The sequence below is a fragment of the Podarcis bocagei genome (assembly GCF_964188305.1).
Source record: "Podarcis bocagei genome assembly, chromosome: 3".
Lineage (NCBI taxonomy): Eukaryota > Metazoa > Chordata > Lepidosauria > Squamata > Lacertidae > Podarcis > Podarcis bocagei.
The window spans coordinates 95,144,709-95,156,807 of NC_138127.1; the positions used below are offsets into that span (position 1 = coordinate 95,144,709).

Sequence of the window (12,099 nt, forward strand, 5' to 3'; positions counted from 1 at the left end):
TTTTGTCTGTCCTAAACCCTCCAATACTCAGCTTCATTGGATGCCCCTGTTTGGCATCCGTCCGTCTTGGGAAGCAATGGGAGAGTGTACCTTTGGGGGTGAAGTTCACACTTTATTTTAAGGATAGCTTCATTTCCTGACTTTGGATTAACATTTCCCCAGTAAAACAATAAAACTGATTTAACTTTATGTACACTGTGCGGAGTACAATTACAGGTGCAAATTAGAATTCACGTTATGTTTTCTACCCCTCAGTTCACTCCCTCTCAACATCTGCAAAAAGGTCAAGAGACTGGGCTAAAAAGCAATGAGGGTATGCTGTGATGTCTAGGCTGATATTTAGTGAGCCTAGATGAATGTAAAAAACTTAGCATGGGCCAAATCTGTTCATTTTGCCTATTCAATTTTAAATATGTATGTGCAAAAGATTCAGAAACTACAAAGATGCAGAATGGAAGTGAAAGAGCAGTAGTGTGTATTTTGGCCTTACAATCTAGCTCAGGTTTCCTCAACCTCGGCCCTCCAGATGTTTTTGACCTACAACTCCCATGATCCCTAGCTAGCAGGACCAGTGGTCAGGGATGATGGGAATTGTCGTCTCAAAACATCTGGATGGCCAAGTTTGAGGAAGCCTGTTCTAGCTACTCCCTGAAGTCTAGCATGAAGTCTCTCGTGATCTCTCCCATATTTTTTAAAAAAAGAATACATGTTAGACTTCACAGTGGGATGTTTCCTGTCTCCATAGCAACTGAAGGTAGACAGGTTCTACAGCTTGAAGGATAGACTAAAGAACTGTTCCTTATGAAGAACGTCACTTTTTTCTAACTACATATATTTACACGTAAACTCAAGGAAACTGAGTTTAAAAGAACTTATATAGATACAAGTAGGACCTATTGTTCCTATTATTTAATGAAAAGAATATGCTTTGCAGGAGGACTGCAAATTCTAATCATCACCATCCTAGTTAGCAATATGCTTTCAGGGAGTTCTTGGCATGGCTGTCAGGAATACACAATATTAAGTACTGTACTTCTGAGGGTGGGAAAGAAAATCACAAATATGGCAAGAATTTGGTTATTCATAGAAGTACTCATTACAGGAGTGTGATTGAGATATAACTTTCAATAATTTACCTCCACTGTAGAATTCCAGTTAATTTTTCAAATGCCATTTATTTTAGCTGAACACTAACTAATTCACACGTGTAGGAAAAGAATATCACTGTGTCCCTCTGCTATACTTGCAGCAGCAACCATCAGATCAGTGTTAGAAACTGAGATATGAAAGCTAGAAGCTAAATGGCACCTTAGACCCACCCCCCTAATCTTCTTAAGAGAGTCTCTTCTCCAGTCTTCAGAGAGTGGCTGGAAGTGGGGAAACAGAAAAAGATCCTCCTTTCCTTCCACTCTGCAGACAAGCCCTGGATTCTCCCCATACACCTTCCCTTCATATAAATATATCTTTTTGGCACCACAATTAACATGTATTACAGGCCTATACAACTGATGGCAGAGACACCTTGAGTGTCCAGTTCACAAACAAATTTTGGAGTGGGATCATTGAAGGCCACTGAAGCCTTCAGTGATCCCAATCCAAAATTTGTTTCGCTTTTAAGCATTACTGTGAGAGTCTGAGGTAGTTAACACTTTAACAAGCACTACTTAAACCATCGTAACTAACTGGCTAGTATATTTCAAATTAAAAGCACATCATACATTAAACAAGATAACTAAAACCTAAATAAAACATGTAGAGTTTAAAAGAATACAAAGAAAGTTTTCAGGTCCCCAATCCATGCAGAAACCCCATTGAACTCGGTTGGGATTTAATTCCAAGTAACAGGCAGATCCAGATCAGGGTTGAAAGCAACCATTTTTTCCTAAATGATGCCCAAATAGCTTCTTTTGTGCTTATATATTGCATTTTATATAACAGATTGAATTTCTTAACATTGTAAAGCACAGTGCATTACAGTTGCTAAACAGACAGAAAAATCACTAAGTGGTCCACCAAGATGCTCAGCGGTTTTCAAATGGACTCTGGATGGGAAGCTCTCCTTCCATATCCCACATTTGTGAAATTCCACCAAAGGTTTAAACTCTCCTTACCCAGCCCCGTATTGGAGCCTCCCCTTCTGCACTGAAGATGAGAGAGAAATGCAAAAACAAACAGGCTATCACACTGCATGCTCTCTCTCTGTGTGCAAGCAGTCACCGGATTTCTCCTCTTTTTCTTCTCCTCTCCTCTCCTCTCCTCTCCTGATACCCCCCTCCTTTGCAGTGTCCCTGACATTTTCAGAATTTGCTCCAGGAGCACACAAGCCCATTCCTCCAGCAGTTTCAAGGAGGACTGACAGGGATGGGAGGGAGTGTTTCACAACTCACTTGAGGAAAGAGCCAGGCAAGGCAGTGTGAACTTTGCTCTCTGTCCGTTTTCAGTGGATGAGATGATGATGGGAACGGGATGGAGGGAAAAGATAGCTGTATTCCTAGCCTAAGGGCAGCCAATCTGAGGGAAACGCTGCCTTTCTGCAAGGCCAGCTGAGAGGCAGCACCTAATAGCTTGCCGGATGCTGCAGCGATCTCTTGGAACTCTAGTGGGAAGGAATTTCTCCTCCCACACCCTCAGTGCCCGTTTTAATCTTAAATCTTAGGCACAGTACTGCGCTCAGAAACTGCTAGCACTAATGAAATTTCCTGTCACAAAACGTGCCTAGAACAAAGGGAGTTTCAAACGTTGCTTTAGATGTTCTGCAAGACTTATCCTTTCCCCAGGCTTTCTCTGACCAGCAAGGCCAGGTCCTGTTTTATATGCCAAAATCCCCTGAATCCCTGTTTTATTTGTTTTTATATGCCTTTATGCTGCTGTTTTATTGGATTTAGGTTGTGTTTTATTTATTTTTTAAAAAAAATATTGTACACAGCTTACAGATTTTTAAATATTAAGCGGTTTATAAATGCTTTCAAATAAATAAAGATTATTACCACCTCAGATTGCAGAGGGAGTATCATGTTTGGTCACTCTGCTACATAAATGAACTCACTCACTACAAGTCAAAAGTAAGTATGTCAAGGCAGTGGCCGGACTAAAACATTTCACCTCAACACACTAGTTTTCCATGTGTAAGGATTTTCCTCACAAAGGAGTTCCCTGACAACCTGCAGTGTCAAACAGCACAGTTCACATTTATTTTAGTGTGACAGCCGCCTGAACTCAGGCCTCTTTCCTAACCCTGAGTTACATACGGAGTCAAGCTATGTAGTTTCACTTCCAAAACTAAGGCCAGCTGTGGGCAGATGGACATGGCTCGGGGAAAAACTGTCTTGCAGGTCAAATGAGGACCCCTGCCAGATCAAATAAGGCTAGTGAGCCTGATATCCTATAGTTTATAAAGGTTTGCTGTTACACTCCCTGTTAGAGACAACTAAAGCAATTAAATATCATCAAACCTCTTAGCATAATCCAAAAGGTTTCTGATCATCCAAACAGGGACAAAGTTATTTGTGAAGGTGCAGTTGAATACAGTAACTGATCAAAGGACCATAGGTAAAATCACACATGCCAGCAACACTTGCAGAGGGACACCATGTAAAATAATGACAGAATGTCTGAGCAAAGATAGAGGAGCTGGAAAGCTCAGTCAGATGGGTGGGGTATAAATAATAAAATAATTAATTATCATCATCATCATCATCATCATCATCATTGTCTTTAAGGAACAAGATATAATGGTCATAACACAAATCTTGTATAATTCATTCATTCATTGCATTTACAGTCCACCTTTTTCTCTGAGGCACTCAAGGTGGCATACACGGTTCTCCCAATCCTTATCTATTCCCCCATAACAACCCTGTGAGAAATACAGCTCATATTGGAAGCGGTAATCTCTGAGTCACACAGTACAGGCTGTGGAAGGTTTTACAAGTCACCAGCCCCTTGAACCGGGTCCACCTACCCAGAAGTGTGCAGGCAGGAAAAGTAGCTACACAAAGACACCACTTTTAATGGTATGTAGAAATGGGACTACCATTTTCCTATCTAGTTCAAAGTCATTGTTAGGTTTCTCCTGCCTACAGCTGGTGCCTCCCCTGATCTAGCCTCAGGTGTCAATTAAAAACCCCTCTCCTCTTCTGCAAGGTGAAATGGAAATAAGCCTGTACATACATCCGTACACCCACTGCCTACTCAAGTAGCACAACAACATAACGTATTCTTCATGGAAACAATTTCTGAGAAAAATCTTTTTGAGACCATAAAAATTCACTTATGAAAGTCAAATGACAGTAGACAAGGAAATAAGATTACCATTACCATCCCAATTACTTTCTTAAGTTAAAAACTGTTCAATTAAAATTAAAATTAAAATAGAAAGTTGGGAGACTTTCTCCCTCAAACAAAAAAAGACATTACCTGACAAATCCTGTGATTTTCCAGATACTCTAGCACGTTTTGCTCGATGACCAAAGTTCTCTGTAGCTGAAGTAGAGGCACCCTGAAAAGTTTTAGAAAAGTAAAATTAGATTACACAAAGTTCCTCTAATGCATATTGCACATGGTCAATCCTTACTCCTTTCCGCTTGTGCTAACCCCACATAAAGAATCCTCCACGGCCACCACTGGCCTTCTCCCCATGAACTGTATTGTGCCTGTTGTGCTAGGCAATTACTTCAGAAGGGAAAGCATGATTATTAATTTTTAAATACCTCCATACTGCTCTTTGTAGGGCAAGCTGTTCTTTTAGGTAAAAGAGTTTTTCTGCGAAGTTGGTATGGACTATTTTGTGCACCAGGACCAGATTCTTCTGCAACCATATCTGCAGGTACATCATCATCTATCAAGAAACAAAAAAAGAAAAAACTGTTACAAGATTGCAACTGACACACACACAATTTCATTCAAGTCACATCAAGCCAAAAAGGCACAGTAAAAACTTTATATACATCTTGGTGAAATGTGCTATATAATTACATTGCTATATATTATTTTGTTGTCAGGATCATTTTTAATTTTCCCAAATTCTTATGTAAGTATGCTTTACACATTAACTGTGAAATGGTTCTCATAAATACAATGAAGATCATTTAGTAAAAAAAAAATCTTCAGAATTTATAAGTACTACATACTAGACTTGCCTTTTCCATCAAACTCAAGGTAATTGTGCAACATAAAAACACAAACCTTCCCCCCATACTGTCTTTAACATACTGACAGCAATATTTTGCAGCAAGTGCAGCAAAAGTCAAGAATAGCGACAAGATAGAGCCACTCTAATATATTGTACACCGTATGTGTTGCCAACATGGCACCTGCAGCTGCCATGGCACCCATGAGGACTTCCCCTGGTGTCTAAGCTCCCACCGTCTCATTTTTCCCTTCTCTGTGAAGATAGTTACCGTTCCCCCCTTGAAAAGAACATAATACTGAAGGAGTAAGCTGGAGCACTGATACTCTCCTGCGCTTCGTCCAGATCTATGTCATTTTCAGAATTCAGATCAGCAGCTAAAAAGAAAGAGCAACTAAGAAGGTAGAAGGAAAAGGGGGGTGATATGGAAGGAGGAAAACAGATTGGCTAAGAGGGAGAAATTAGGGTGGGACAGGATCAGTGAAATGGAGAGGGATAATGGAATGTGATAGAGAAGGTAGGTGCACACACAGTTGGAATCAGTTCCAAGTGGATTGTCTTGAAACTGAATCATTTATTCACAGAATCCCCACCCTATAAACACCATCAATTCACAGTTCCCACCTAAGTCCACTGAATTGACCATAAAATCATGATCTGGTACATTCCACAGTTGCTATGGAACAAAAGCATGGATGAAGGAAGGATATTTATGGACCTTTCTAGTTTTTATCACCATAAAATTATGGGTAATCTTGGTGTCCATGATGTGTTCTGTGAATTGTCAGTGGTTTTGTTGTCATTCTGTGTAGAAATTATGAAAATCCATGAAGATGTGTGTGCCAGGACAACATTTTTGTATTACTGGCAAGAACTGAAATCTAGGGTTGTGGTTTTTTTACTGTGCAATCCACCACTGTAAATTTTAAATTGATGGGGTTTTTTGGGAACCCCATGTAAAGTAATGCTAATTCAAATAATCCATTTTAATTCTACTGGATCAGAACTTTACCTAGACTTCTTAGAAAAGTGAAGCATGCATGTGTGAGAGAGAGGGCTCTCTGTTGCCTGGGAGAGAGATTGATGAGGCGGGGGGGGGGAGCAAACAGAGGACAATGCCCACAGACCTCCCCCCCAAATTTCAAGTGTTCCTACGGGCCCAAAAAAGTTGCTGACCCCTCCACTACTGAGCTGGCAAGCACGCAGGAGAACAAATCTTTATTGCTCACATCCACATGTGCTACAAGTCCCTGGTGTCTTTTGACATTTGTGGGGAACATACTACAATTTACTGCTTCTTCCTTAAAATTAAATAAGATTAATTTAAAGATAATAGGCCTTCTAGCTATTTGCACGACATACTTTCTCCCAAGAAAAGAATGAAAATGAGGGAAACAATTAATTTTTCTTGACGGTGAAATAAAGGTATCTACAGTTAGTTGCTATACTAAAGATCAATAGCTCTAGAATAGGTACAAATCTCTGAAAAAACCAACATAGCATTTGACTTAAAATTAGCAAGCTTCCTAACTGAAATGCTTTATTTAACAATCTTTCTATATTGAATTTCAGTACCTATTCTTTCGAGTACAAGTTTCATATGTGTACTCTTTTCTTAAAATCATAAAAACTACGAATCTATTTGTGCAGCAAGCTAATCATAATAAAATTAATACCTAATGAAGCTTTAACAGTCATTTATGCATCTTAAATGACTGAACAATATATTACTTTTCAGTAGTTATACCTGTTCTTCATGGCCTATTAAATCATCTAGGTTATCAATTATCAAGCTCTACACCCTTGTTCAATCTCCCACATACATTTACTTAGCAGCAAATGCATGTGTGTCACTAAATGCATGGCAGAACAACAGCCAATCTCAATGCCCAAGTAGTGATTTAATTTTCCAGACATATGTTATCTGCATTCATATTTTGCTTTAGATATATTATGTAAATATAATGCATTTCATAAGTACATATAAGAACTCCAGTATATTATGACTAAGTCCTTTGAGAAGGGGCCTGAACATTACACTAATGTACAGACGGTAACAGAAGACTCACAGTCCAGGAAAGCACACAATCAACATTTCCAGCACTCTCCACTCCAGGACTGGGATGTGTGTAGGTGGGAAAATATCTCTGCTATCCTGAACTCATGTTTATCTATTTCTCTTAACAAGAACCAGTGCTGAAAAGAGCCAAGCTTCTAATTCTGAACTTTGAAGCTCAAAATCATGGACTTCATAAAACAGAAGGTTTAAGTAAACTATAAAAAGCTTCTTAATTGTATGTATTTTCAAGCATTCATCAAATTTATTTTATTTAGCAAAGACAACCGAGGAATCCAGGGCAAATGAGAAGCAAGGATTTGGTGGGCTTGTCACCGCACTGGAGGATAAATATGCTTGGCATACTCTCCAAAAAACCCATGAAGATGTTCTGAAATCTGCAACATTTGGAAATACTTTTCTACCATCTTCTTTAGCAGTAACTAGCTAAATGTAGTAGCAATGCTATCATCACTAAAATTACTACCTTTGAATCTTTGTGAATTGGCATTAAGAATATTATTTTAAAACACTGTTTATTTTTAAAATGAAGCATTTCACATCATTTGAAAGAGAATATACCGTATTTTTCGCTCTATAACACGCACCCGACCATAACACGCACGTAGTTTTTAGAGGAGGAAAATCCGTAGGCATGCCACCCGTAGGCATTCCCTCCATAACACGCACAGACATTTCCCCTTACTTTTTAGGAGGAAAAAAGTGAGTGTTATGGTGCAAAAATACAGTATTTATTAAGAGGTCTGTCACTTTCCCTCATAATTGCCCATTTTCCCTGCTATTTTTAAAGTTCTTTCTCACAAGTTAGCCTGGGGGAGAAATAGGGCATTCACATATCTGTGTATGCTATAATAAACTTCCATTACATCATCCAGAACTGGCCATTGTACAAAGCCAGAAAATACTTTGGTGGAATGGGAAGGGTGGAGCAAGAGAGGATTCTTCTCTGTTAAGTTTTTCCAGATTCAGCAGAGGCATAACATGAAACACAGGCTAGCCAGAGTTCGCATTTAAAATCTGCTGTAAACCAGAGAGGCAAGGATTTGGGAGAAGACAGGCACTATGTCTAGACTAGAACTAGGGGACCAGCTGAACACAGGATTCCCAATCCTGCGGGGTTGCCTGTAACATGAAAAGCAGAGGCTGGAATACATTTGCAAGGATGTATCTCTCATTGGTATTTTCCCTTTGAAATCTCTCGTTTGGCTCCTTTCACCTATTAGCTGCAGAGAAAGGATTGCAGAAGAAAACCAAAAGGCAGGAGAAGCAGCTAATACTACCTCCACAGTTCCCTACAGAAAATGTTCTGCTACACTGGAGGTTACCAGGTGACGGGGAATCCCAAGTTGTCTGCCAAACGTATCCTTCTGCCTTCATATCCCTCGCCCAGAGTCAAATAATTTTGTACTGATAAGCCTTTTGATTAACCAGGTGCCTTAATGATTATGGGTGTTTTTAAAAATTACCGTATTTTTTGCACCATAACACTCACTTTTTTCCTCCTAAAAAGTAAGGGGAAATGTCTGTGCGTGTTATGGAGGGAATGCCTACGGGTGGCATGCCTACGGATTTTCCTCCTCTAAAAACTACGTGCGTGTTATGGTCGAGTGCGTGTTATAGAGCGAAAAATACGGTAGTATTTTCATATTATAGGCACACATGACCTAACAGATTTGTGATTTTTAACCCTGCAGATAGCACAAAGTTGCCAGGTTAGAAGCTTTCAACGGTGCTTCAATGGTGTATTGGATTCAGTTTTAAGAGTGTTTAAGTATGTTGGTTCAAATCTTTTTTTTTAAAAAAAAAGTATGTTCACTATCATTCATTTTCTTTTAAACAGAATTAAAATTTTGATATATATAAATATATATATATATTTGCTGCATATATATATATATATATATGCGCACACTTTGTGTTTAGAACAGTTATCATTACCTGGTTATCAGCACTCCTTATAAGCATGCATTGAGGGATGGGGGGATATCAATCTTTATTATTTTCATTTGAATACCACAGAGGTCTTAGCATGTTATCTAATATGCATACTAATATTCGTCCAGTTACCATGAGATGACTAGCTATCTTTTACATGTTCTGTGTTACATGTGGGTTACATGTGGGTGTGCTGCAGGTTGTGTTCTGGGTTTGTGACTTTAAACCATGACCCAGTGTTGCTGCTATTTTATATTGGAGGGGATGTCTTCTATGTAAGCAAGGCCCATAAGAAGGAATTGTCATTGTACACGATGGGCTGTAGATGATTGAGAATACGTATGAGTGGTTTTCGCTAGGAGCTATAGGCAACATCAAGTAATGTTCTATCACTGCAACTCTGGTCTGTTCCATAACAGATTGCTTCTGAGCACCAGTCTGTCTTTGATAACATGCTGCTACACTTACACTGGGTAGATATTTTAGTGTAAGAAATGGCTTGTACAAACCCTTAAGTTGTAAGTATGTCTGAAGCATTTGAACAGATGTGGTTGTATGGCTTGATCAAAGACTGGGAATGACGAACCTGTTGCCTTCCAGATATTGTTTGACTACATTCCCATCATTCCTGCCCACTGGCCATCTAGGCTGGAACTGATGGGAGTTGGGAGCCCAATAACCTCTGAAGGACTGCAGGTTCCCTATTCCTGTTATACGACAATGGATTTTGTGGCGTGTTCTCTATGAGAGCTGGAAACATGCAAGCTGTCTGCAGGTGGTGCTTACATATCCATTTTGCAGCTGCATAGTCATCTCAAGAAAATGAACCTGCAGCATGGCCTGGTCTAGGCTCAGACTGATGGTGTGGTGAAAGTTACTGAAGTCCTGGTGGTAGTTTTAAGGAAACTCCATCCATGAATCCAGAGGATATGGGTATCATAAATGTATCTCAGGTAGAAGAGATTTAAGGGACAGACCCAGCAGAGCAACTCAGAATTGCAGAGGATTGTTTCTAATCTTCAAATTGAAGTTTAGGATAATATTCTAGTCACAATCTTGTTTCACTCCCTCCGTCTCCCTTAAGGACAGCAACTAGAAGACACCTTGCAATAAATTAAGAGTATTGCCTGCTGGAATACAGAAGTTTTGGAAGCACTCGGTACACGAGGTTCTCTTTCAAAAGAAGAGAAACATATATTTGAAGAGGAGAAAACAAGGTTTCCATGTTGTAAAATTTACTATGTGTTACCTATAGCAATATGTGATATAGTGTATCAAAATGGAAGAAGCAAGCAATGTAGTAGGCCCCTAGGCCTCCTGTCTAAGTTTTAATTTTAACTAAAAGGAAGCTTCTCAGCGGCATTCTTAGAATAGGACAGAAAGAGGACAAGGCAGCTAGAACTACGACTCTACTTTCCAGGGTGCTAAGCTAAGCTGCCTATTGTGAGTGTGAATATGGCTTGTTATTTTTAACAGATAAGCAGAAGGAGAAATAGGGGGCCACTGTTGTCTTACAAGGTTTTGTGGTGTTTTGTTTTGTTTTGAAGGGGGGAATGTTGCCTAGGCTAGTTATGTTTTTTTTTTTTGAGAAGAGGAAGGAATGTCCATGACAGTTTCTTCAAGTTCAAAATGTGCCTATATAGGGCCAAAAATGTTAGTGACACCTGAACTGGATATATGAAATTGGCTTTTAGCAACTTAGACCACTGGTTATTTAGCACTACCCATCCCAACTGTCAGCAGCTCCCAAGGTACACCCCAGAGCTCAAAATAATTTAAAAAACCCTTCCCTTCTCTTTTAGGCATTAAATATTTTTTCCTATTTTCCTTTAGAGGTTTGATGCCTTTAAAAGCTGCATGATAGGTATAGATGACTTCCAATTAATTTGCATGGGGATTCCCACTTATATATTTAACTCTTTTATTACATTTTGTACATCTCCTTGATGTGTGGAAGGCAATTAAATAATAATAATGTTATTAATATTATTATGCTCCTAAAGGCTTATAAGATCTATGTTTCTTGCCTTGCAGTAGACACAGTGGACTTTGAAAGATTCAAGGATATGGTATCAAGCAGCGCAGAAATATACTTGATAGAGGAGGTAAAAGTATACACGTTTGCTAGAGTAGAAAGACCCAACTAACCCTATGAGTGGTATATCCACTCAAATTAATGAGAGGGTATCTGCCCATCTAAGGGACGCGGGCGACGCTGTGGGTTAAACCACAGAGCCTAGGACTTGCAGATCAGAAGGTCGGTGGTTCGAATCCCTGCAACAGGGTGAGCTCCCGTTGCTCGGTCCCTGTTCCTGCCAACCTAGCAGTTCGAAAGCACGTCAAAGTGCAAGTAGATAAATAGGTACCGCTCCAGCGGGAAGGTAAACGGTGTTTCCATGCACTGCTCTGGTTCGCCAGAAGCGGCTTAGTCATGCTGGCCACATGACCTGGAAGCTGTCTGTGGAGAAACGCTGGCTCCCTCGGCCAGTAAAGCAAGATGAGCGCCGCAACCCCAGAGTCAGTCACGACTGGACCTAATGGTCAGGGGTCCCTTTACATTTACCTATCTGCCCATCATACAGCTTTTAAAGGCATCAAGGTTCTGTAAAGGTCAAAAGTGATAAAATGGAGGCAAAGAGGGACCAAAAAAAATATGTAGCATAGAAATTTAAAAACAGATTTTGCATGCACAACGTTACAGAAATCAAGGATGGAATTTTTACTCAGATTTATGGTAACCAGCAAATAGAAGTCAACGCTATAGAATCAATAAGTGCTTTGATTCCCCACAACTTATCTCAGTCTTCCCCTGCCTGGCTTTATATTATTTTAAACAATATTTTATATTTAGAATGACTGTTAAATGTGCTGGTACAGGTAAAAAATATTTTAATTATTGTCTGAGGTGGAATGTGTATTGTATTATATAGTAATATGTAGACCATGAATATACTTATTA

General features: G+C 39.4%; 1 protein-coding gene across 2 annotated transcripts in view; it reads right to left on the bottom strand.

The window, feature by feature from the left end:
* The window catches only part of FBXO11 (F-box protein 11), a 75,409-nt gene that overhangs the window by 28,325 nt on the left and 34,985 nt on the right, over positions 1-12,099 (bottom strand). For both annotated transcript variants that reach the window (XM_081188490.1, XM_081188489.1), the window contains exons 2-3: positions 4,710-4,837; positions 4,417-4,498 (exon numbers count right to left, since the gene is read on the bottom strand). In XM_081188490.1, coding sequence (XP_081044616.1) covers positions 4,417-4,498; positions 4,710-4,837 — 210 coding nt within the window. The remainder of the gene's footprint in view (positions 1-4,416; positions 4,499-4,709; positions 4,838-12,099) is intronic.